General features: G+C 39.6%; 1 protein-coding gene across 1 annotated transcript; it reads right to left on the bottom strand.

The window, feature by feature from the left end:
• Positions 1-1,459: 1,459 nt before the first annotated feature.
• BEND2 (BEN domain containing 2) lies at positions 1,460-25,367 on the bottom strand. The gene is made up of 12 exons (XM_032750147.3): positions 25,205-25,367; positions 18,887-19,033; positions 17,068-17,225; positions 15,327-15,398; positions 15,046-15,120; positions 14,263-14,367; positions 11,797-12,310; positions 10,652-10,852; positions 9,611-9,729; positions 8,789-9,002; positions 7,493-7,696; positions 1,460-4,939 (listed from the first exon to the last, which is right to left on the bottom strand). The coding sequence occupies exons 1-12, from the start codon at positions 25,215-25,217 to the stop codon at positions 4,716-4,718; spliced, it is 2,046 nt and encodes a 681-aa protein (XP_032606038.3). The 5' UTR covers positions 25,218-25,367; the 3' UTR covers positions 1,460-4,715.
• Between the last annotated feature and the right edge of the window lie 764 nt (positions 25,368-26,131).

Below are 26,131 nucleotides of genomic sequence, written 5' to 3'. Positions count from 1 at the left end.
GGATGTGCACAGATACAGCATTTGTCTTCTAAAGCCACCCTTACAAGTGAGGAACCCCAGCTTCCCTGGGGGCGGCTGAACTGAACACCTGCCTGCCCACGGGAAGCAGTGAATGAATTCCTTGTTTTGCTTTACCTATTAAACTCTATTTATCTCAAGCCATGAGTTTTCTCACTTTTACCCTTCAAACTCTCCTCCCCCACCCTGCTGGGATGAGTGAACTGCATGGGGTTTAGCTGCCAGCTGGGGTTAAACCAAGGCAATGGGTTTAACACAGCAGACACCACCTTTGGAAAGTTCACAATACCGAATTAAATGCCAAAGAATTTGCTAAGGCTGTGAGAAAAGACAATGCCGAACCTGGTGTTCCATCACTCCCACATTTTATTACTTTTACAAAACTGTCTGTGAACAGTTGCCACATGTGTTAAAGATTTACAGATGATGTTAAAAGTAACTAAAAATAAAATAACTTCTCACTGAAAAAACAAACCTTACTCAAGTTAGATAATTTTTAAATAGGAAGATTTAGCTTAAATGGATAAAGCAGAGGTAGAAGTAAAACTTCAAATTTCCAGTGAGAGCACCAATCAAATTCTCAGAATGGCATCACTGTGTCAGAGTATTTAGTGCTCCTATCAGTCAGAGAGGTTTTTCCGTTTCTCAGGAAAACGTTTGGGTCTCGGTAGGTGGTGCTATAGCCCTTCAATCCACCCGAGGGACTGCTTCCAGTGCTGAAATGAATTCCACGCAGTAGTGTGACACACAGTCAGTGTCACTTCACTACTTGAGGTGGAAAGCTGGGGGGAGAATACTAAAAAGAAAACAAAACCAACCAAAATCGTGCTGAAAATGTAACTTAAACATTTACATAAGCCTGTAGTTCAGGTGACATTTAGAGTTCTCATGCCAGGCAGAGGTATCATCATACTATACACCGAAGGAAAGAAAATGGCAATTATGCAAGGGACCTACAAAATTATCACATTGCCATATCTATACAAAAATACAAATAAATAACTGCACAAATATTTAGCTCTTTCTGCAGCCTATTCTAAAGTCCTATGATTATCTGAATAAACACTTGAAGAAAATAGCAGGTATTGATATTGTTCTAAAGAATGAGTTTTGGCTATAAAAGCTGAACACAGCTGTAAGATGGGTTGTTTACATCCACACTGTGAAAACGGCAAAAATTCTGATCAGAGCCTGCAGGGTGCACCAAGACCCCCCAGGAAAGCTCTGTTTTGGGTAACACACAGAGCTGTAACTGACAAGTCAAGTCCAGAAGAGTCTGCTGTGTTTACAGTTAATGCAGTTTAAATTTCAATATCATCTCACCTCAATCAGAAGATCTCTTACAGCCCTGGTTCTTCAGAGGACATAAGAATAATCTTTTCAGATTAAACTGGACATGAACTGTAGATTTGTGACACAAGAAATACTTAGGACACACATATCTGGTCAAAGAGCTATACGGCAATTTTATTTGTAAAATACTTAATTCCTAACAGCAAAATACTTTAATTGTACTTTATAAAAGTTAGCAAAATTTGATACATTTGAAACAGAAACAAGAAAACTATTTCTACTTTAATTATTCCATTTTCTTTTCAAGATGGAAGCTAGAGGTAAGCACCACACTTAATAGAGTTCAGTGCCAGACATGTCATTCAATAAATATATCCTTCTACCATTAAAATCTGTGAAGAACAGTGAAAACAATTCATAAAACAATTGAAAAAATATAAGCAGTTTTGTCTTTTTCTGAGGTTTTGAACTAGTAATATCTATACACAAAGTTCTTGGAATTTACAGCAGGACTGTAACAGAAGAATTTGTTAATAGTACACCAGAACCACCAAATTTGCAGTACATTTTTACCAAGAAAAGAAAACCAGAAATTCAGTCTGTTTCTTGAATCCTTCAGAAGACCTCTGCAAGGAGGTAGCAGAAGGAACTTAAATTACCAACTGATTTCATATTTGATAAGGCCATTGCATATCCTATGTTACAATTAAAAAGCTAGTCCTATACTCTGTACAATAAAGACTGTATGTTTGTTATGAACAGAAGTTGAAGTGGGAACGAGTTAATTCACTGTTTTTTCCTATTGCTAACAAACTATTAAACTTTTGCCTTGGAGAGGACAGACTTAGTTAAATCTAATTCTGCTATGCACAGGTGTTAGTTTGAAAGCCATAGTTTCCACAACTCTCAGAGGTAAAATCTACTCCCTATGCCAGTCTTCCAAGAAGTTTCCTTCTGTGAAGAAATTGGACTTCTGAGACTGCACTCAGACCCAACAAAAGCAGCAAGGCAAGCTCACACAGCACCAAGCCAGTAAGACACTGGGAGGACCGTGTGACTGATGCTGGAAAACATGAACAGAAAAGTTACACCAACTGTATGGAGCTCAACAAGGGCCAAGTGCTGGGCTCTGCACCTGAACAGGGCAACCCTGGCTGCATGCATTAACTGGGGAATGAGAAGCTGGAGAGCAGCTATGGAAAGGGTCCTGGAGGTCCTGATTGATGCCAACTTGAGCATCAATCAGCAGTGCCCTGTCAGCCAGGAGGGTCAGCCAGGTCTTGGGGGACATCAGGCACAGCATTGCCAGCTGGGAGAGGGAGGGGATTGTCCTGCTCTGCTCTGCACTGGGGCACCCTCACCTCAAGTGCTGGGGGCAGTTTTAGGCACCACAATGTTAGAAACACATTCAGCTATTAGAGAGGGCCCAGAAGAGGGCCATGAGGATGGTGAAGGGTATAGAGGAGAAGCTGTATGAGGAGCAGCTGAGGTCACTTGGTTTTCGTCAGCCTGGAAGAGACTGAGGGGAGACCTCATTGTGGTCTTCAACATCCCCACAGGGGAAGAGGAGGAGCAGGTACTGATCTCTTCCCTATTATGAGCAGTGACAGCACCCAAGTGAACAGCCTGAAGCTGTAGCAGGGGAGGTTTAGGTTGGATATCAGGAAAAGGTTCTTCACCCAGAGGGCAGGTGGGCACTCGCAAAGGTTCCCAGGGAAGTGGTCCTATCACCAAACCTGACAGAGTTCAAGAAGCACTTGGACAATACTCTCAGGCACACGGGGTCATTTCTGGGGACGATCCTATGCACTGTCAGGAGCTGGACTTTATGATCCTGATATGTCCCTTACAACTCAGCAGATTTTATGATTCTATGTTTACTTCCTTTTTTGAAAACAAACAAACAAAAACCCCCCAAATAACAAAGAAGCTACCCAACAAAACACCCCATTAACTTCTGTACAGTTACCATTGTTGAATTCTAACTTACAAATTAAACTGAGCAAGATGTGAAGTTTGTTAAAATTAGCTTGTTTGGTTTTTTTTTAATATATAGCTTAGTGCACTAATAAATCTTAGTCTTGCGTAGACACAAAGGAAAGGCAAGGGCATGAACATTTATTATTGATAGATGCTTTTCTGGGCCTCATACACCTACAAGGGATTTGCTAAAAATGTGAATCCTTGGCCACAGTAACTATGAGATGGTGAAGTTCAGGACCCTGAAGAAGTATTTTCCTTAAATTTCATTAAGAAAAACCAGAACCAACCACCGGACTAGGTTTTTTTGTCCTTTTAATAGAGCTAAATCAGAGCAAAGCAGAGAAACTGATGCCTTGAGAGGCTACTTGGAACAGAGGCTAGACTGTTAAAGAAATAAAGTAGGTATTTATTAAAAGGCCTTGAAAGGATACACCTTGGGCAGTACAAGAGCCTGGCCAAAGCTATACCCAAGATGGACAATGGGTCACAAGTTTTTGCACTTTCGTAAATTTTGGTCAATTTAAATATTTTGGTTAATTGTCCAATTACAGCTGTAGGTTACGAAGTTTGCTCTCCTCAATTCACTGCTGTTTGTACCTTATGGGCCTGAAGCTGCAACAATGTCCTTGGTGGGACATTGGAAAAGTATTGTTGGCTGGAAAAGGATTGTTTTGTCTAACTAAACTGTGATGAGAACTTGCCGACATTTTAGTTGGAGTTCAGAATTCTATACTAATGCAGAGTTATATACTAATACAGAATCTGGAAAATATGAAAGCTTAAGGCATCATTCTCCCATACATTACCATCTGTACTTACATTGTTGTCTGCCTCTTATCCTCAAAAAACACTGATACCGGAGGCAAAAATGTGAGAGATCATACAATCATTAAGGTTGGAAAAGACCTCAAAGATCATCAAGTCCCAATACAACAAGCTTATTAAATGCGATTAAAAATATTTTTTCCTTTCTGACATTTTCACTGAAGATATCCAATTGTCAAAGCAAATTTCATTCCTCACACATAATGAGATAATTTAGCTGGCTATGATTCACCCTCCAAGGAGGACCACTCTTTCTTCTTCTCCTTTCCATCTGCTTCTGCTGAATTGATGCACAGTGCATCTTTTCTAACCAGATTAATCTTTCAGATTCAATGAATCATGAGAAGAAGATTCTTTTAGGAGAGAGCACATTGCAAATGCTAGAGGGAACACTGAAAATAATTTCTGTGGAGCACAAACACCACCCATGCAAAGAGTTAGGGCTCCCAAGCCACCTGCTAATTTTGGTCTCATGAAGTGATGCTATTTAGTGCTGCTGACAACTCAGTTGAATACGACAGCTCAATACTACAGGCTTCTACACAGAATTAATAAAAACCTGCTAAATTAAGATTTGAGACAGATGCTAGAGAACTTTAATCTGAGAGATGCTTTCCACTGGCTTTACGGGAGTGGGATCCTCTGGGGGACTCTGCACTCGAGGGCGGCACTGCCGGGGCTCTCTGGCGGATTCCAGACGTCGCCTTTTTAAGCTCATGTCTGAGACTGCGGATTGTGCTGTTTATGGCAGCCACGCACGCCTTCCAATCAAATCCACTTTCATTTAGATCAAAGGAGGGAAAATTCTCTTGAAGAAAGTCTAAAAATAAACAAGTATGTAATAGTGAATTATCAATTATTTAGGCAAGCTATATACTCTTTCTGGATGTAATTAAGCTAAAACAAGTGCATGCTACCAAATGAGGACAGCTAGGTATATTGCAAGCCTTGAAAAGCAAAGCAGGGCAGATACTGCTTTCCCTCTTTCTGTTATATTTGTTATATTTGAAAATAAGTAAGAAAGGTCTAAGCATAAAAACAAAATATTAAAAGAAAACATGACCATATGTGTGGTTTTGATCCTGTGAAGTGCTGAGTAACTTCAGTTTCTAATGCGGTCAGGTAGCAAAGACAAAACTTGGGCTCCATTTCAGAATGACCAGTATTAGGCAGGACAAGCTCTCCTTCAGAGGATCTCTGACAACTATAATCACTAAAATTAATCACAGCAGTTCAGCGTAACACAGATGTACAGGAATAACAGTGACAGAAAAATTGTGAGAGCTCATTTCTTACCATACTGCAAGTAAGATCAGAAAACAAACACTTGAGTTTGGTAGCAATGAGGGCTATGGTTACCTTTCTCCCCTTCCATGAGTAAAATTAGTAGTTTAAAACTAAAATTAAAATTGGGTTTTAAAGTTATTGAGAAGTGATTGTCCTGCTGAGCTGAGCTGAATTACATGTCTTCTCTAAGCAACCCAGTAAAAGACTTAAACACCAAAGAGGAATTCTCACCTGCAGTTTCAAATCAAGGCAATATTGCTTCTCCTTCTCTGATTAACATCTAGATTTATCTTCATAGTAGAAAGAAAGGTATAACTAGTAGATCTTGTGCTAGCTTTGCTCTTCCACATACCAGCAAGTAAAAATCTAATATAGTATCATTGTTTACAGTTAATATTTTAACTTGTAGTTACAAACCTGGAAACCCATTTTGACAGAAAAACTCTGGTCTGAAGGAAGAAAGTAACTGAGATAAAAACCTGTGCTCTTGCAGTTCACTCTGCTCCAGGAGGAGAGGTGAAAGGGAGAGTAAGTGTGCCTTAGGATGCTCCTGTTATAAACTATGCTGACAAAGGATACATTAGCTGTTGGCTGAAGCAGCAGACAGGCTCTCTTTACTTATCCATCCCCAGCAATAAATTCAAGAACACTTGACCTCAAAGGATCAGCACAGAACCGGAATTCTTCAAGGTCTACAGAGCTTTTGTACATGGTCTACAAAACAGCTTTTAAAGTTATGTTTTTTCTTTCACCAAAACGGACCGATTTTGGGGATTATAGTAAGGCTATGCAGGGTCCCTTCCTGCTCTGCAGGGTAACATTCAGGAAGCTGGTGCTGCCATCCAATCAGGCTGTGTTAAAGGAAACGGGCAGGGACTGTCCCCTGGCTCCAGAGCAAAGTGACAAGGCCTGGCTGCAACACACAGGATTTGCCTCTCATGTGCTCTGTGGCCTACATGGTCTTCTCACAGTCCTAGGACACACTTCCTAGATCTTTTGAATGCTTCTTAAGCTCAAAATGTCAAGAAATAAAATATGTCTACACATCTATATATGTGTGTATATATATATACATACAGGCAAAGTTTCCAGTGCTAGTGCTAGTGCTTGCCATACTGGAGATGATTTCTGGCATGCTCTGTCTGTCCCTCAAGCTATGCCCAGACATCACTCCAGCAGGTGTGAGTCAAATAAAACCCTGTTTTATTGAGCATGAACGCTGTTCCCTCACACGCAGTCCTCCTTCCCCACTTCTCTCCCCACTCCCAATGGTGGGGTGGGGGAACAGGACAGGGAGGAAGAAGGTGAGCAAGCACCTCTGTGTGTTTAGCTACCTGATGGGTTAAAACAAAACAGCTGCTAAATTCCACTTCATAAGCTATCCTTGTTTCCAATCTCTAAATATGGCTTTTTGCTCCAGGGCTCAGTTATTAATTCCCTCAGCCCAACCTGTCTCTCCATAACTCAGTTCTTCTAAACATCAAGATGGACTCTTGTGTGCTTGCAGAAGGCTGTTCTTAAAGATCTGTCAACTTTCCTGAGCTTCCCTCCTATTCAGAGCTGTCTCTCACAAGCTCCCATCTGTGACTTTCCCAGATATGTCAAAGTGTGCTCTCCCAAGCTACAGAGCCTGTATTCAGGCCCTTACTCTACTCAGGACCTCGGGGCCCATGATTTCATAATCTCTACAGTCAATGCCACCACCAATTATCCCACAATAACCCTTTTTGTGAAGGAAACCATAACCTGCTGTACATGACATCTCTGTTCTCTGCTTCACCTACACAGCCCCAGTATCAAGAAATTATCTCTGATGTCCTCCAGAATCCTCAGGGACTGCTCCCATCTCCCACTGCATTGCCCTTTCAAGCCAGTGTCAAGACAATTGAGTTTTCCCCTACAAACCAGGTTCGTGATCTGGAGAATTTCTTGAGCTACTTAAATATCTTTATCTACTTCCTCTCAATTTGTTCCACTGCTTGCAGAAATGCCTATATTTTCACGGACTAATTTGTTCAGAGGATACAAAGTTAATACTCTTATTAGTTTCCCTACATTATGATTTAACAGAGATTTTCTTACTTACCTCTGAGAGCATTAATTTTATTGGAATCCAGTGGGCTCATGCCACGATCAAGACTACCATACACATTGCTTTTCACCAGCACCTCTTCAGGGAACATATGACGAATTAGGAAGCGAGCTGACAACTCTGGCCGTGTCTTCCCCTTAGCGACGTAAATGACCGAGAAAGGCAACAGAACATTGCGCCACGGGCTCCCAAGAGGCTCTGGAGAAGATGTCATGGAGGGAAGAGAGATATTTTACTCATCTAACACTGACCATGCCTCAAAATTGACACAAAAAGCTCACCTGGAAACTACTCTACTTGATTGGAAAGACCAAAGCAAAACTGTAACAGTACAGCTACTGCTAACATGAAACATATTGCAGATATTTAGCCAAGCAGCCAGAACACCATGCCTGGTTTACAACCACAAACAGTACTTCTGATATATCTTCAGCAATGCAAGCTGCATTTTTATTGCTTTCTAACTTGTTTCATCTCATGTGAAAAGATGATGCTTTTCCAAGTACGCAAGTAAATAAAAATTCTGCTATTTCAGTGGTGCTTAGATTCAGCTAGTGGAAACTGAGTCAATATTTTTCAACTATTTCTACCTCACTTCACTGCAAATATTAATAAGACAAAATGCAAAATGTTTAGTACATAAAGAGGTCTGTGGGATCTGACTAGCAAATCTTGGGTGCAAGAACAGATCTGAAACAACCCCAAAGTGATCCTAATTTAATAGATTACTTCCAACAGCAACTAATCTCAATCCATTTTCCTTGAGGGTCTCTAAGCATCACATGCTGTACATGGATGTTTTTCCCCAATGCATTTGTGCATTGAACACTTACATTAAAAGAAGTGAAAACATAAAGACTGCTTTAAGATTTTTCTTGTCCAAAAGAGTCAGTTTTGCAGAAAGGTGTGGTTTTCCTTCTGAAATTGCAACACCATTCAATAGATATTCTGAGCCGGCTTACATTTTTAAGGCAGAATATCTACCAAATAAAAGAAAAAAGCCAGGGCAACTGAACAGAGTAACTGAACTTCCCAATGTCACAGCAGATATGCAATATGGGACTCTGGTGGATGCAAATATATATTGTGTTAGCCAGATATAATGCCCTTATTCATTCCCAAAAAGACTTACTATGTGTGCACCAAATGACTGCCTTAACAGAAAAGAAGACTCACATGTTCAGAAAATCCCTTTACTACCAAATTATACCTACAGCTCCATCTTTTGCTTCTCATTGACTATTTAAAACATAACAAGTAATTCCAGAACACAAAAATTTCTTTGTTTACCCATAGGTTCCAAAGACTGATGTCTTCTGACCAACGATGTGTGGAAAGCTTCTGAAAACTTATCCAATTCTGAATTCTGCAATGTGTCAGTTGTGGAGCCGGTCATTTTCTGAGAATTTTGGTAATTGTCTCCTCTATCTTCATTATAATTTAAATCTACACAATGAGATGTATCAGGAGCATCAGACACTTTTTCTTTCCTCTCATTTGTCTGCTGAAATAGTTAATGAGGTTAGTATACACACTGAGAGAAGCCTATCAGTTTTCTAATTGGTGTTTCAGTTTACTTCACATTTAATATAAATCAGATTTCAGATCTTTTTAATATAGTTACTCCTGAATTTCTACTATGCAAACCACTAGTAGAATAGTTTAAAATTATACAAAGATGTGCACAGAGCATTTTAGAAGTAAATGTAGTTGGAGGTGTTTTGGGAATAACATTTCAGTCAATATAAGACTGAAATGCATAGCTGAATATATCTGGAAAAAAAAAGCCTAAGAAAACAGGTGCTAAGAGCTACTTGTTTAAGCTCTCAATCAAATTTGACACTACTTCTGGGCAACATTTGCAGTACTTTCCTTATAGTATCCTGTGCCTGAACACTTCTTAACTCAACTCCAGATACAGAAGCAGGAAGGGGCAAAGCAGAAAACAGCATATTCCAGTATTCCCCAAATGGAACCAGTGCTGCAGTCAGCATGCCTGTGCTGACACAGAGACAGAACCCAAGGGATTTCCAATACAGCACTTGTACCATGCGCAGGTCAAATAATTAGTCTGAGAAAAAAGTGCAAACTTAGTACTTAATAAATCATCACCTTTGCTTTGGTTTCAGAGCGTAAGGAGCGGATCATAGAATTGACATTTGTGATGCAGGTTTTCCAGTCTTTTCCATGCTCGCTCAAATCATAGGTTGGAAAGTTAGTTACAAGAAACTCTGCATATAAAATATAGAAAATGTTTGAAGCGTCATTATAAAGCCCAGTATTCAGAAGTATCCTAATGCAGAAAGAGAGAGAAAGCTAACTAATACTTCATATATTTGCTGTTCTCCATTTACAAGCTTCAGATTTCCATCAATAAATATAGTAAACTTGTGTTTTGAAAATAACCAGCATTACGAATTCAAGATGTTCTGTGATACTTTTTGAGATGTTATGAATAATGCTTCTATTATATTAAACATTTCCTGGTAGAATAAGGGGAAATGTGTGATTTATCATATAAAATTAAAAAAAAAAAACCAACACTGCCACCATCCCCCCCAAAAAGAAAAGACACAGAAAAATCCTGTAGATGCAACTATTTCACATGGCTTATATAATCTCATACTCAATTTTAACCCTTTAACACATACATGCCATGGAACCTGTGTAAATGACTTGACATTTATTAAAAAAAGCCCTTTTCATCTTCACTACTTCTCACTCAACATAAGACTGTTTCAAAAACACCAATTAATGTTTGTCTCAGGTATACAAAGGCCATAATCAAGGTTGACCCAAATCAACCAAACAAAAAAACACTGACAAAATCCATGGCACACACAAACCCAAAATGAACTGCAATTAAAAATCTAGAGACAGCAAGCATGACTGATGAACACAATGTACATAAAACTAGAAGAAATTTGAATAGTTTTATTTAAATTGGAGAAAAACAAACATTGAGAATTACAAAGCAGGACTTTCAAAACAAAAGGATACTGTAGAGTGGAGCACATCTACTATGGCATTTATCTGCTCACCAGCTGCCAGAAAATGATTAGCCAGAAACATACAGGAAAGGACTCCTTTTCAGTTCAAAAACTTTGTTAAGTATGAAAGAAGTAAATCTGTGCATTTTGAAAGGTAACATACCTCTTATTGCAGCAATTTTGTTTGGATCCAATGTCCTGCGCCCTCGTGCACTCGCTCCCATAATGCTGCACAATAAAGTTTTCTTGGGGAACAAGACACGAACCAAGTGGCGTGCTGCGTACTTGGGTTTAGTCTTTTGCCGAGCCTTCACCAAATGGTTTCCAAGAACTTTTACATTTCTTGCTGGGTCACCAACAAACTCTTTTGTAAAACAAAAATATTCAAAGAAAAAAAAATTAAAATCTCAAATGAACTGTTAAAAACAGAGCATTTTTTCAAACTCTTGACTCTCGGAGTATGTTCTCTATTACAATTAATTTTACTACGTATTACTACTTAGCCTTGCTCTTACAAAAGCAGCTTTAAATTGGAATCGTAGCAGAAGTACCTTTTTGATTCACATTAGCCACCAGCATAACTAACTGAAATCAAAACACCCAAGAAAACACATTAGACACCCAACTGTCCACAATGTTCACAATGGCCTATTTTTTTTTGTGCAGATAGCAGGTATGTTTTCAAGATACTGACTCATGAAGAGTGGCATATCCATACACAGAACTGCTAAATCATAAATGGTTTACAAATTTTTAGATAGATATCTGAATATTTCACCTACTATTTATGCAGCTCTTCAGCTGTACAAATGTATTTTTTAGACCAAAAGCGAAGAAGTCATAGCTCAGCCTTGCATAGAAATCAGGGCATTTAGACTTTGGAAAGGCATTAGTTTTTAATACACGGTGCTATTTGACATGTGTATCTTTATTATAATGCAATGATCTATAGAATTCTTGTTTTTCTTTGGAATGAAGTATTTTGAAAGAAACCAAACACTAGAGTATTTGAGTATAGAAAGGATGTTTCAGGATAAAATCCCACACAATGAGAAAACAGATATTTCCTTCACACAGATCAGGTAAGCTGCTTTCTTAAAACATGCATCTTTTGCCTTGTCCAACACATGGGTAGCATGCACATATTACTTGTGAATTATACAGAGAATAGAAAAGATTACATTAAGAGAGAAAAAGAGAGCCTAGAGTTAAAAGAACCCAAAGCACCTACTGTAAATCAAAGGCTTGTGGTAGTACCAGCCATTTTTTTAGCCTTTGTCTCTGTGTATTTATCACAAAGGAACTCACCAAAGCTAGGATTGATGAAGACTGAAGAAGATGGTAGTTCTTCACTAATATTCACATCCTCAGATGCATTTCTGTAGTTCAACTCCACAGCATTATTTTCCTGACTGGGCTCAGATGGTGCTGGTATCGATGGTGATGCCACAGGTGAAGATGCAATGTTGACAGTACTTTCCACAATACTGGGAGCAAGATTTGATTGTGGTGAAAGGTCAGGCATCCCATTAGTTGTTGTGTATGATGAATGTAATGAATGCGTAGAAACTATAGTGGGGAGTGGTGGGCTCTGCCTTCCAACAGGCTGCTGAGATTCGAGCTGAAAACTCTGTGGGGCATGTTTTACCTTGGAGTTGACTTGAACGTGGCCATTTTGTAAAGCAGTCCTTACAAGTGGGCTATGCCTTCCCTGGCCTGATGAAGAAAGATGAAGACTTAAATCTCTTTCCATGCGTTTTTGTACTCTTATTTTTCCTGAAGGAAAATGACTGGAACTTCTGTATGTAAATCCAACTGGTTTCTGCAAATGTGATTCAGAAAACAATTAAAAGGTTAAATTACACATAGCTGATAAGTTTGAGGTTTTTTTTTTTTTTTTAGCAAACCAGGAAAACCAGATTTTAGTAGTGATGCTATTAGCAACATACTCTTCCTTGAAGTAGTCTCTGTCATCAACTCAGAGCTACCACATTCTAGTTTTCCCTCTGCTATGTTCTATTCTCATTTGTATCTGCAACACTAAGAGTTTATCTTGTCAGCTTCAACGTTTCTCAATTTTTTTCACCTGGTGGGGGCAAAACTACTTTCTAGACCTCTATTAAAAAGTAAATAGGCAAAATAAAATTTAATTTTTTTCAGTTATTTACCCAGTCATTGGCAGATGAATTTTCAAAGAATGTGTCCACTGCCCTGCTTAGCTCCTTTCAAACAAGAAAAAAAGCCCAAACACTTTATCTTCTTTATTTACTTGTTAGCTGAGAACATTAAACATTCAAATCTCTTCTACAATGAAGATTACAAAGGGACTGAAATGGAAAAACTGAGAGATAGGCTATGTTTTCGTTCACTTAAGTACTTTTATTAAAAATCATACAGCATGCATTCTAGATCAAAACACAAGTTACTGAGCAGGAGCCATCAAATGAAGATGACACATGTGGATTTGTTTTTCTTATTTTGTTTCATTTTGGTGGTTTTGCGTGTTTCTTTAGAGAAATCTCTTTCAACCTTGTAACCTTAAAAAAAAATCTATGACCTTAAGGAAGTCTTATGTATCTGAAAGTTTGTCAGTTTCTCCAGATTTGGAATTCATCTAATAAAAAAGGTACCTTTACCCCAAACCATTCAATTAGCTCTTCACAAGTATAGCAATGGTACAGCTATAAAAAAACCCAGCACCAGTCCTGATGGTTTAAAATGGCAGGTCCTAAGAAAGCAGCTGGCTAAGCTAAAAGCCTTCAGGAAAAAAAAAAAAAAAAAAAGCAGTGCAGGTCACTTTTAACCCAAAAATACAAACATTAAAGCAGCTGCCATCCCACATATCAGAGGGGAGGGTAAGAGCACAGAGGTCTTACAGGGTTCATTCGTATTTGACAAGATCAGTTTATTCCCTGAAACTCATGGTAGACAGCACAAGCTTGGAGTATAAAAATACATACCAAATAAAACCTAGTATCCTACTGATAGCTGACAGGTGTGAGAAATCCAGCTCCACCCACTCCTAAAGCAAATGGCCTTACTGCTGCCCTGACATCTCCTGACAGCAGAATCATCTCTGCCACATTAAAAGCTTTGTAGTGTTGATGACAAAAAAAGTCATTATGGATTTTATAACCTTTTTCAAAAATCATCTGTTACACTTTCCTTTTAAAGATCATTGTTAGAAGTACTAAAATTGTGTCTCTTTACTTAACAGTAGATTGACCATTTAGGAACAAAATGAATACTGTGTACTCAATAACAAACATTATTAAAAATGTTTAAAAAGGAGTTTCCATTAAAAAAAAATTAATTCTATACCATAATGGATATGACAATATACTGTTAAGATATGAAGTTCATTAACCCAATTTAACCAACCTGACTGATGCTTAAACTCTCTTCTAAATGCAGAAACCAGTAAGACAACACATCACATGTTGCAAAGGTGCAACAGCAATATACTGAAGTTTAGGATGTACCTACACAATTCACTTCTGTTCATGCCAATACAAATAGAATTTTACAGCATCTATCACAGCATCCTGAATTTGATGGGAGTCACTGCCAATCTGTGGCCACCAGTCAATAACACAGGAAACTGAAGCTGGCACATAATCAGTAATCTCAAGTAATTGAATTGAAAAAGATTCTAAGTCTACTATTTCATTCCTTACTTTAATCTTAGTGAAAGGACTGGCATTTTAAAAATAAGCATCAGAGGAAATGAGAGAATTAAAGCAAAAATAAACGTCTCAGGTCTTTAATACTCACAGGTTTGAGCAAGAATGGCTTTATACGTGTATGCTGTATTTCCGAGACCTTACGATGAAGCAAGTCAAATTTTTTATCCAACGTCTGAATGGCATCATACATGGCCTGTCAACAAATATAAGGCTGAAAATTGTACTGTTTCACCTAAAGAACCCAACCTAAACCTGAAGAAACCAAGAAAGTTCAATTAAAAGCTGAACTCCCTCCCTAAAACTTAGCCAACTTCCTTCCACAGCACTGCTGAATGCTTAAGGAGACTTACAAGACATTAACACTTGTCTACAAAACACTTACAAATTGATTTCCATTATGCATGGCCTGAATGACTCCAGTCACACAAGTGCTCACCTGAATAAATATAGGATGCTTTTAGTTTTCAGTAAAGTTATTTTCAATTTTGCCAGTTACTGCTTCAGAAATCAAAAGGAAAGAACTCACAAACCCAACACTAGCAGGATTTTTGGCACGCCTTTGGCAAGCAACTTGAACATTCAATAGCTGGGTGTGTATCACTGCCCTATCTTCCCCATTACTGTGAAGCTCCTCCCAATAACTAAACTTTACATTTTGTATTAAAGCTTAATATTTGAAAATTATTCTTATGAAAAGTTAAGAGAATATGAAGGAGATTAGTTTTACTTTGAAAATATTGTAGTTATGTAGGCAATTAATAAGCAAAGAACTAGACAGGATCACTTCACTGTCAAGTTTATAATACAACTCTTCCTGAAGTTTAACAAAAATTGTTTAAACACCATTTCAGATATAAAGGAAAAAAAATACCTGGCAATAACTGAGGACCTCCATAAGAGGATTCTGCTGATATTCAGTATAAGAAGCTTCAGATAAAACGCTTTCCTTTTTCAATAAAATAATAATAAACATAAAAAAGAAAAAAAAAAAGGCAAAAGAAGGAGTGTAAGATACCAGTATATACATGGGCTTAGGATATCACATTAAGCAAGCAAATACCAACTTCAAATCTCTCATGTTACTTCAGTCTACCCCAAAACATGCATCCCTAAAGCAGCTTTTCAAAGTCAAACAAAAGAAAATTCACTTACACATTCATAGTCTGGTTCATACTCATAAATGACACTGTCACTATCTTCATATTCTTCTTCCATGGTTCTCATCTGGGAAATAACATAATTAACATGTAATGTTTTGAAAAGTTAAAGAATTCTCCCAGGAATCCAACTTGGACTCTTGTGGTTGTAGCTGTAATTCCCTCCCTTGGCTATAAGGGGGGGCCAAGAAAACAAGACCTACCACGGTCATCTTATTTATGTACAGGTGTGTTAAGGAAACTTTCCTGTCTGACCATGCAGGAGACACTCTGGTGGTCACCCAGGGACTGTAACTGCTGAGGCTGAAGCCCCTTTGCAGTGGGTGGCTCAGATGCCCTGCCTGACTCCCTACACACTCTATGTTCACAGTCAGAGGTTTGCTCACCAGCTTGACCCTGGATTTGCTATAGCAGAGTCTCAGACCCCTGGTTTCTTCAAGTAATTTTAGCATGGTACAGGAACAGGTCATATATATATTATATATATATATATATATATATATATATATGTATACATACATGGAAAATTATGTGCTTTTTTATTTCTTTATTCTAAGGCAGAACATTCTCATATAACTAAACGTACTATACAGCCAAGCTTATGCAATCACAGAATCATGGAATCACTTAGATTGGAAAAGACCTCTGAATCCAAATTATGAGACTTCAGTGGGTATAACTGAAAGCAGAAGCTGTAAACGATTTCTAAAGAGGCAATTTTCTCACAGCTTGCAAACTGCTTTTAACCAGGAAGAACGGTGCCACCACCTGGACAATCCTGGCATTTTCCTTTTCTGGATGGATGCCGATCCCATCCACCACTCACCACAAATTTAAAATGTCTTCTGATGGTGTTTTCTTTAATTTTTTTTTTTTAACTGAACAAATTTTATTTTAGAAAAGGAAGGTTGGGATGGGGGTAGGCGATGCTTCTGTTTCATTTAAAACAGGCAGAATTCAGTGACAGGTAAAATTGTGGAGATTATTTTGGGAGATACTGAAAAACACCTGAAGGACAACCGAGTCATCAGTCACAGCCAGCAGAGTTTCAGAAGGGTAAAGTCCTCCTTGTCAAAGTTAGTTTCCTTTTATGACAAGATGACCCACCTAGCTTCAAGGGAAGTCAGATGATGTAATTTGTTTGGATTTTGGTACAGCTTTTGATACTGTCTCTCACAGGATTCTATGTACAAAATGTCCAGCCCACAGCTGTTTAACACATCACAGCATGAGCGAGCAACTGGCCCATGAGCCAGGCACAAAGGGTTACAGTGAATGGGGTGACATCAGACTGGGCATCTCTCACTAGAGAGGTTTGCAGGGCTCCAACCTGGGCCTTCTGCTTCTTAACATCTTCATAAATGATGTGGACACAGGACTGGAAGGGAGACTAAATTTTCTGATGACATTAAGTTGGAATGAGCCGTTGACTCCTTTAAAGGCGGAGAGGCCTCGCAGAGAGATCTGAACAAATCAGAGGCTGGGCAACCACCAACTGTATGAAGTTTAACAAGGACAGTTCTGGATTCTGCACCTGGGATGGGGCAACTCTGGATGTGTGGACAGACTGCAGAGTAGGAGGTTGAAGACTTGCTAGAAGCATCCAAGCATAGATTTCCTACCCATATTCAGTGGGATGTCATCAAATCACCACACAACAGTGGAAATAAAAATTATATTCCAAGTAACATTGAAACTAGTCTCAAAATGGAGGGCTATTGTTTGGTGAAACATACCACATTGTGTTCCACTAGAGCAGGAGAAAGTCGTTTCCTTTTATTACGCAAAAACACAAAATCCATTTTCTCAGGGCTGTGACCAGCTCCTCTCTGCATTGCAGAATGACTCATTTGTGAGGCCGTTTGATCAGCAAGCACTGGCAAGCCTTCACTTCCTGTTAGAGTGAAGTGACAGAAAAGCTCATCAGAAAGTTTCCCACTGCATTAAATATTTCACTACAGTAAAAATAGGCACAGTCACCTTTTTTTTTAAACTTTCAGACTGATTATTTGAAATTTGTTTACCAGCATATTATCAAACAGTTATTTATTGAATTAATTTGAATCAGAAATTATAAGTTCAATTTAGTATTGTTCTTTTCAAACATAATGATATTTTTAAAAGTGCCAGTAAAAGTAATACTGACTTTGTGAGCATAAATGGCTAAGAAAATATTAAAATAAAAGGTGTTTTGCAGCAGGCAGGGAGAAATAAAAACCTAGATCTCTCTCTGCATGATGTTGAGCTTGCTCTGACAGCTTCTTATAGTAGGCAAGAAGATACAAGACAAAAGAAACTCATTTGGACAGACAGAATGAGAGCTGAAGGAAAGGCACTGCTCTATAAGATACCAGTCTAAGATGTGGTTGACTAAAACCAATCTGACAGAATTTCAGTTCAAAGTTCAATACTCACATTTGAGATAAACCTGTGGTGTGTTTCACTCATATGTCTCACTATAGTTGATTTTAACTAGACAGTATCTAATGCTAATACACCCAAAGATAACAAAACCCCCATATTTTACCTTTTAAGAAACAACTGCTCTCATCATGATTAATTTATTAATAATGAAATAATTACTCATGTCCCAAAGCCAAGGTCAACAACTGTCTATGACAGCTTCTTGGACAGAAGTTTTAATTTTGGTGGGGTTGTTTCTTTGCTTATTTTCAATAACGGAGACAAAACCCCCAGTAAACCATCCAAACCATCCTCCACTCCCAAATTTGGTTTTAAATGTAAACATATAGACAACTACAGAATACTCTACGCCAATTAGAACACCAAGAAATCTAAAGGTTCTCAGACGCACCCAGCAACACTAGGAAACATATGTAGCTTGTGTCTGTGAAGAGAAATACTGATGGGATTCTCTCTAGAGTTAATTGGTTGAATTTTAAAAGAAATCCCCCAAACTAGAAAGTGCCTTTACTTACTGTAATTTTCCTCACTGACTTTGTAATACTGCTACAGAACTTTATAAATGCTCATAACAGCTGTGAAGAATTTTTGTCTGGGCCAATGAAGCATTGGGTAAGATTTCTTGAAAGACTTTGATCTTGCACATTAAAATAAATGCAATGATTTAAAGACAATCACAATGGCTACTTACCACTAATAATTTATCATCTTAAACAACCATCTAGCTATCATCACACATCAGCATCTCCAGTATTAAGTTACACTGGATAGATTGCCTAAAAACCTAAAAAGCCTAAAATTTTTTAGGCTAGGTTCTTTCATGACATTTATTTTCCAAATTGCTTCCTAATTTTTTCCTAGGTATACTTAGCTTTACAAGTAAGTAAAAAGTTGTCTTTTTAAAACATAGTATTTTAGCAGGCTCACCATTTATAAGGGTATAGAAAGTAATAACTAAAAGGCACTTTTCCTTAAAGGCACTGCTAAGCAATTTCTATAAAGTAGCTTTCTAATAAAGCATGTTTTAAAGATACAGGTAATATAGAAAGCACTGAATCCAAAAGCACGGAACATATGGCATTAAAACTAGCCATTAACTATCAGATCACAATAAAAATGAACAGTAATTACCATAGGCAAGTTGACTCATGTGGTGAACAGAACTGTTTCCTTCAGAGTTCTGTTGCACTGGCATGCAGCTTTGTGTGGACAGTCCGTGGTCTCCATGGTCCATAACCAGTGCTTCATCCTCCTCCTCAGTCTTCACACACAAATAATCTATTAGCAGATGCAGAAAGATAAACAGTTAAGACTGCAGGCCATTCTGCATATCAGGTGACAACTGTAGTGGCTGTATCACACCTAGCATTATCTCAGTTGCACCACAGGCTATTGTAAATTCAGCTTCACTTTAGCATCTGAATGCAAAGCCACTTTTAAACACAGACACTGAGGTTTTAACACACACTAGAATGGAAGCAGCTTAGTATTGTTTAGTTGGTGGGATTTCTGATACCGTTCAGCACCAAATTCTCCCTAAAGTGTCCAGCTTCAACAAGAACAGTTACAAGCCAGTAACAAGCACTTCTACAAACTCTACTGTTTACATATTCAAGCATATGAAAAAATTTATTAATCTGGTCTTGAAATTTGACTTTCATAATTAAGACTTGCTTAATACACTTGAACAAATCAGTCTACATATACTACTGTATACTTGGTATTAAGATCAATCCAAACATTGGCTCCCAATGCAATACTGTGCAGAAACACTGAATGGCAAATCTCCAGTAGCAGATTTTTTTTCAAATTAAACATGCTACCTCAAGAGAAAAATGGTTTCAGAATAACTGTATTATAGTTATTATTGCTAGATAGGGTCAGGGAGGGAGTGGAATTTATTGTTGATGAAACAAATTAATGGAAGCAACCTTCTCAAGTTAGGAAATAAAACTGAAATTCAGCCAGCACACATGCATGACACTCTATACATAACACAGGCTGTATTTTCCACATTGTCTCTGCCCTGTTCAGTGCACAGGATGGACTGAGCTCCAGGAATGAATCAGAACTGTATGACTGGGACAGCAGTCTGGGTCTCTACTCTTACATATAAATAAATTTAATTCCAAATCCCGCTCTCTCCCAATTTCTTAGAGAAACCAAAAGTAAGAATGAAGTTGATTTTCACATGTCATTCAGTCTTCCCTCTGGCCAATAATTCCATCTAATTCAAAGGACATAATAGAGAAGGGTTTGGATTTGTCTGTCATCAGATTAAGAAACTGATGGTCTGTTCAGAAACACCCATCAACCACCACACAGGCAAGAGCTTTGTTTGTAGGTGTAAACAAAGCCAAAAAGCTACCTGGGGCAGAGCTGACCTGTACTAAGGAGTTTAGCTGAGGACACACTCCAGGATATGCTGCTTAGGCTGCCAACAGGAAAGCAGTTCTTTGCCAGTTTTCATCAGCTGTATAGAAGTAAACAACAGGCTTACTCATGAACTTAATTTAGGTGCAGCTTTTAGCAAAACACTTCAGTGATATTCACTGACTGAAGTTCATTGCAGGCTAACATGAGATATTAGCATGTGCTGAATTATTTAACTTCCTCACAGGCACAAATTTTTTTGTTGACAATCATTTAGTATTCTACCTACTTTGGGAGAGTATTAACAAAGAGTCAGTAAAAGTGCATCTGCATCAAAGCAGGAGGGATGACAATCCTCTCTGCCAATTTCCCCAGCCAAGATGCCAGATTAGTGCATGGTCTGACAAATGCCCTACTTACAGCTGGGTCTCTGCTGTCCTGCAATCCTCTTTCTATCCCTAACTAGACAAAGCAATGCAAATTGTATGTTATTTAGACATCCCTAAAAAGCACAGAATTTACCTGTATATGCATAATCTTTGCCACAGATCTCATGCCTCACTCAAATAACACCACAAAAACAACCCTACCTGATCAGCAACTACATCACTCAAATCTACACTAGAAAGAGTGATAAATATAGAAGACGGAAAATTCTGTGCAACCAGCACATAGCAAAGACATGGCAATGTCAAAGCAGTTCCATCTGGACTAGAGGAAGGCCAGTATGATCAGAACCTAGGAGAGTTTCCACAAGTGGTTGATACTGAAAGCAAGGGTCAGTCTTCCATACCCTTACCACCCTCCCTTAAATAAGTTTCAAAATCAGAATTTCTACAGTGCAGTGGACTCAGAGCAGAAAGTGTTTCCAAAAGTCTGCAGCTACACCAACTCACAGCTGGAAAGTAAACCTAAACCAAACAGGAAAATACAGAAAGGAAAACCACCTCAATTGAAAAACAAAAAACCAAAAAAAAAAACAACAAACAAACAAACAAACAAACAAAAACCCCAAAAAAAACCCAAAAAAAACCCCAAACCTACAACAGATTTCTACAATGACATGGAAGCAATGCAGCAGCAACAAGCAGTAATCTCTCATTTGAATCTTTCAGGTGATGGCCAGGATCCTCCTAATCCCCTGGCCTTTTAATTTCCATCACTCGCTGCTGAATATGGCTGCTTTCACACATAGACAGGGAATTATTCTGCCTTCAGAACAGCATTTCTACATTAGCAGTCAAGAAACTTGAAGATTAGAATACACCACCCATTTCCAGGAAGGTTTATTAGTATGACTGGTATGACTAGTATGACTGCAACAATAAGAAGAGCAGCTCCAAGAACGCAGACTCATCTGCTTTATACCAACCATTTCTTCCTTTCCTTAATGCATTCTAGTTTCCCGGCCTCTAAAGTCAGTGGACAAACTTAAATGTCAAACTTAAATAGATTTCACTATATTGATCAGCAAGAGAAAGGTACATGTGATCAAAAATATTTTGTTTATAAGACTGTCAAGAATTAAACAAAGTTTACACACAGAATATTATTCATACCTTCAAAAATTTGCAACAAGGAAAAAATTCAGCTATTTAGCCATAATTTGACAGACATGGCAACTTAGTCCTCTAAGCAATTCTAAGTATTTCTAATGCTTCCTTAAAGTGCCCAGGAATAGAAAATATTGCCATAAGTATATAGCACCAAACAGTATGAAATACAATTCTGACTCTCATGTAGAAACCACAATCTACCAAATTCTATAGATTAATTTGTGCTCCTGAAAAAAAGAAAAAAAAAAAAAGAAAAAAAAAAAAAAAAAAAAGAAGCCATCAAGTGTGTTTTACTTCTGACTTGGATGATGATGCAACTGCATTTCTTGTGTCAAGTTAGAATTTTATATATATTAACTCACTCCACTGACAGACAATTTCATTACATAGATATTTAGATGTTTCCAGTAAGTCTTGAAAGGAAATTATAAATTTAAAAAGTGTGACTAAAGAAGTATTTCAGGTTTACGCATTTCAAACATGGCTTTTACTGTGAAATGGACTACACATTAGTAAGACTTACTAAATAGGCTGATTTATTATTTATTTATTGGATCAAGTTATTAGTTTAGAAAAACTCTGAATTTCTGTTTGAAAACAGAAGAAACAGTCATATAAAATTAGAAAATATAACCAAACTAATTTCCTTTTCAGACTCAATGCATACTCTGAGTTACATAAGCTATGACTTAGAATTTTCAGTAGAGCAGTAGGATATACTAAAAGCTCAAACTTTATAAAAAATGTGTATTGTACAAAAAAACATTTATAGACAGAGCAGTCCAGTGAAATGACCATATTAAAAAAAAAAAAAAAAAGATTGGAGGTGATCTTTTTAACTTCTAAGATGTTCAAGTTCATAATTTAGAATTCTTTCATCAGGAGATCATCTTCATTTCTGCACAAAAACATCAAGTTGAAACACATTGAAGGCATTTGAATTATTTGCACCCAAAACCATCCAACTCTGTGCCTAACCCTGTACTACATTAAATTACAGCTTTTTATGCAGCTCTGTGAAGCCAAGCATCACAAAGAATTTCCAGTAACTAACAAAAATATAGATTTAAGATGAATTAGGACTTGAAAATATGTTGGTATTAAACATCAATAAATACCAAAACCAAGCAAACAAACAAACAACAAACTCAAACTCATTCAAAGGCAGAATCGAAAGAAAAAACACTAAAAACTCAAAAAACCTCTCTAGCAACTATGAATTACATACCGAAACAAATCAAGCAAAGCAGCCCCACCCAAATAAAAAAAGAACTTACATGGGTTGAAACGAAGCCAATAAAAGGAGAGACAGCTAACCTTAACTTGAATCATAATTAGATCCTGTGCTACTTATGACATGACACTTATGCTAACAAACACAAAAAAGTGAACACAAGGGAGAACCTAGGGACATCAGGGTGCCCTTCAGGGTTAATATCATCCCATCACAACACTTAGTAACCATTGCCTATACCTCAATCTCACTGCAGATGTAACTGAGAGATTTAAGCAGATTTATGATAATGAGAGCTGGAAGCACAGAAATACAATCAGATGTGATGTATCAGCTGAAGTCTGAAGACAAGATGACAGACTATTTTTTTACTTCCTGAAGTATGTTACTAATAAAATATATCACATAAGCCGGGGAATAAGGAACGACTTGTACTGAATTAGACATTACCTGATGAATGCTTTCACTAGTTGCAAAAACACAAATGTAAGTGATCATCAAGCATAGAACGGTAAAGGGAGGTTGATGAAAGAGATGGCTGAATGCACCGATTAGTACTAAATCCCATCCCAACCTCTACTACAGAGTTCCTGGAAAGCTTCTTGCAAAATCACTAAAAACTTGTCATAGAAATCTGGTGGGTTTTCTTATTTTTTTAAGAGTTCAGTTAGACACCTCTATATTTTTGCAAACATTATCTCAACACATCCAGGTGAAACAGCCAGCCATGGAACTCTGTGTAAGTCAAACCAGATTTTACAAAGATTTTTAAATCCTGCACTCAAAAAAAATGGTAGCACTCATCTTAGGTCACATCCTTAGCATACTTCTGATTATTCTGTCCTTCCGCTAGATATATTGTCAGAGATCAGAGACACCAGAATACTCTACCAGAGATAAAATGCTTAACAGCCTCTGAATACTGAAACAGTTAATTTAGAGTGCTGCTGTCAGAATTTGCAATAAACTAAGTAAACAGAAACGAATGTTCAGCTTATAAAAACCAATTACTATGGACAGAAGCAAAACAATACAACCAGACTTCCTGTACCTTTACATGTCATATTTAGATCACTGAGATGATAAAACCACTCTAAGTCAAAGTAAAACCACTCTCACATAAAGACTTTCGGTGTTTATTAAGACTGGGGCTCATACTGCACCTTTTGCTTGAGCAGTATTATTAATGTCAGATCTTTTCTATTGCCAGGGATTAGCACAGGCTTAGTATTTGCTAGGATTACTGAGTTGCAAACAAAACCAATCAGGAAACTGAATAATCAAAGACAAAGGAGAAGCACCAACAAACACATCACTGTGTGTATTTATTCAATAAAGATTCTATCACAATTGCTCTGCTCCCACCCTTCTGCCATCTCCGTCCTACCCCTTTAGCTCATGTTGACACTTGCAGAATTGCACAGCAAACTGGCTATTTACTGACCAGGAAAGTTCCTTGAACAATGAAATCATACAAGAAAATTTGGCATCTGAGCCAGACACAGCTGGAAGATCTTTAGAGGATAGGTCTGTGACAGCAAGAACCCGAATGGGCATAAACTAATCTGGGTCTGTATAAACATCGCTTCCCCGAAGGGCAAGGCGCAGCACGGAACTGGCGGAAATAGATTTGTTTTAGTCCCAAGTCAAGGTGTCTGATGGCGAAGACCTAAGTCGCGCTATGCATTGTGCCTTCTGATAAGACAATTCATTAGGTCTGGCCTCTCACTTTATGAGCAGCATTCACCTTTCCCTTACTCAGGTTTTGTCTCCGCGTAACTACAGCTCTGGGGGAACCCATCAAAGCCGAGACCTTACCGTTCCACGGAAAAGTCTCCCCAAGATTTTGGCACTACGCTCAGCTGCCATTTAAAGACTAGGGAAAGCAAAACCTTCCCCCACCATCAACACTGGAAGCGAGGCAACCAAGCTGTGGCTGGGCATAGCACTCCTGAGCGTAGATTTCCTGCCCCGGTCACACGCACCCCCCGGGAGCGCCGCCGGGCCCGCACACCCCGGGGGGCGAAGCGGCGCAGCCCCGCCCGCCATCAGCCGCGCCCCCGCGCCGCGAGACCCGCCGGCGCTGACGCGGCGGCGACGGGCAGGAACGGCAGCCAATGGCAGCGCCGGCCGCGCGGGAACGGGCGAATAGCGACGGGCGCGGTGGGCGTGGCCCGGCCGGCTCGGCAGCGGGCGTTGGGGCTGTTGCGAACGATGAGGGAGCGTTCCCCGCGCCGCCGCGGCGCCGCGGCTCTCCCACCCCTCTCGCCCCGCCGGGAGCCTTACCCTCCTCAGACATGGCTTGCTGGGGCGGCTGAGCGCGGCGTCCTCCTCGGGCGGGCCGGGCGGCGGAGCGAGCGGGGCTGGGGTACGGGCAGGTGTGGCCGGAATGCGGCGTTGGAAACGGAAGCGGCTTCTCCGACGTGAGCGAGAAACTGTTTCGGATCAGTGCGGCTGCGCGCTGGCCGCGGGGGCGCGCCCGGGAAACGGGGGCGTGGGGGCGGTGCCGCTCCTTCAGCGGCCGCGGCTCGCTCGCAGTTGTTCGCCGAGGAGCGAGCCAAGCGGCCGGCCGAGCTGCTGCTCAGCTTCCGCAGCAGCCACCGGGCCAGCTGCCTCTTTCCCTCAGTCTGCGGCCAGGCCGTCCGCTCCCTCAGCAACTCGCCCGTTCCCCTAGCAGCCAGCCAGCCTGGCTAGCCAGTCGGCCCGCTGCCGCAGCAGCCCTGTCGGTCCCGCAGCAGCCCTGTCGGTCCCGCAGCAGCGAGCCTGCCAGCCGGCCTGCTCTTGGAGCAGCTAGTCCGTCGGGGGGCCCTTTCCTCCAGCAACCCGCCGGAGGCACGCTGCTGGGCGCGGCTCTCGAGTTACGAAAATGCCCAGGTTTATCCGCGCCCCTCTCGGCTCCCTGGCGCTGCTACACTCCGTGCTAGCCGAGGCCAGGCTGAGGGCAGCAAGCTCCGGGTCATGTAGTTGTTTTGGGCTCCTGGGGAATGTGGGGCTGCCAAGCTGCTCCCTGTGCCCTGTGTGAGGGCAGAGACTGTTGCCTATGCCATTCACTGCTCCAGGTTTCAGGGTACAAGCCCGTCTGGCTCTTCCAGCACACCAAGTTGAGTTTTGGTGGTCTGCAAAGTTCCCTGTTATTTTTATTTGGTCCTGGGGATCAGCAGGCCCAGGAGACACCCTGCCCAGATACCCCATGGCTGTCCTCACACTCCCCCC

This window comes from Taeniopygia guttata, chromosome 1, assembly GCF_048771995.1.
Source record: "Taeniopygia guttata chromosome 1, bTaeGut7.mat, whole genome shotgun sequence".
In the NCBI taxonomy this organism is placed as follows: Eukaryota; Metazoa; Chordata; class Aves; order Passeriformes; family Estrildidae; genus Taeniopygia; species Taeniopygia guttata.
The sequence above is the reverse complement of the archived record's forward strand: the minus strand, read 5'-3'. Positions and strand labels throughout refer to the sequence as shown.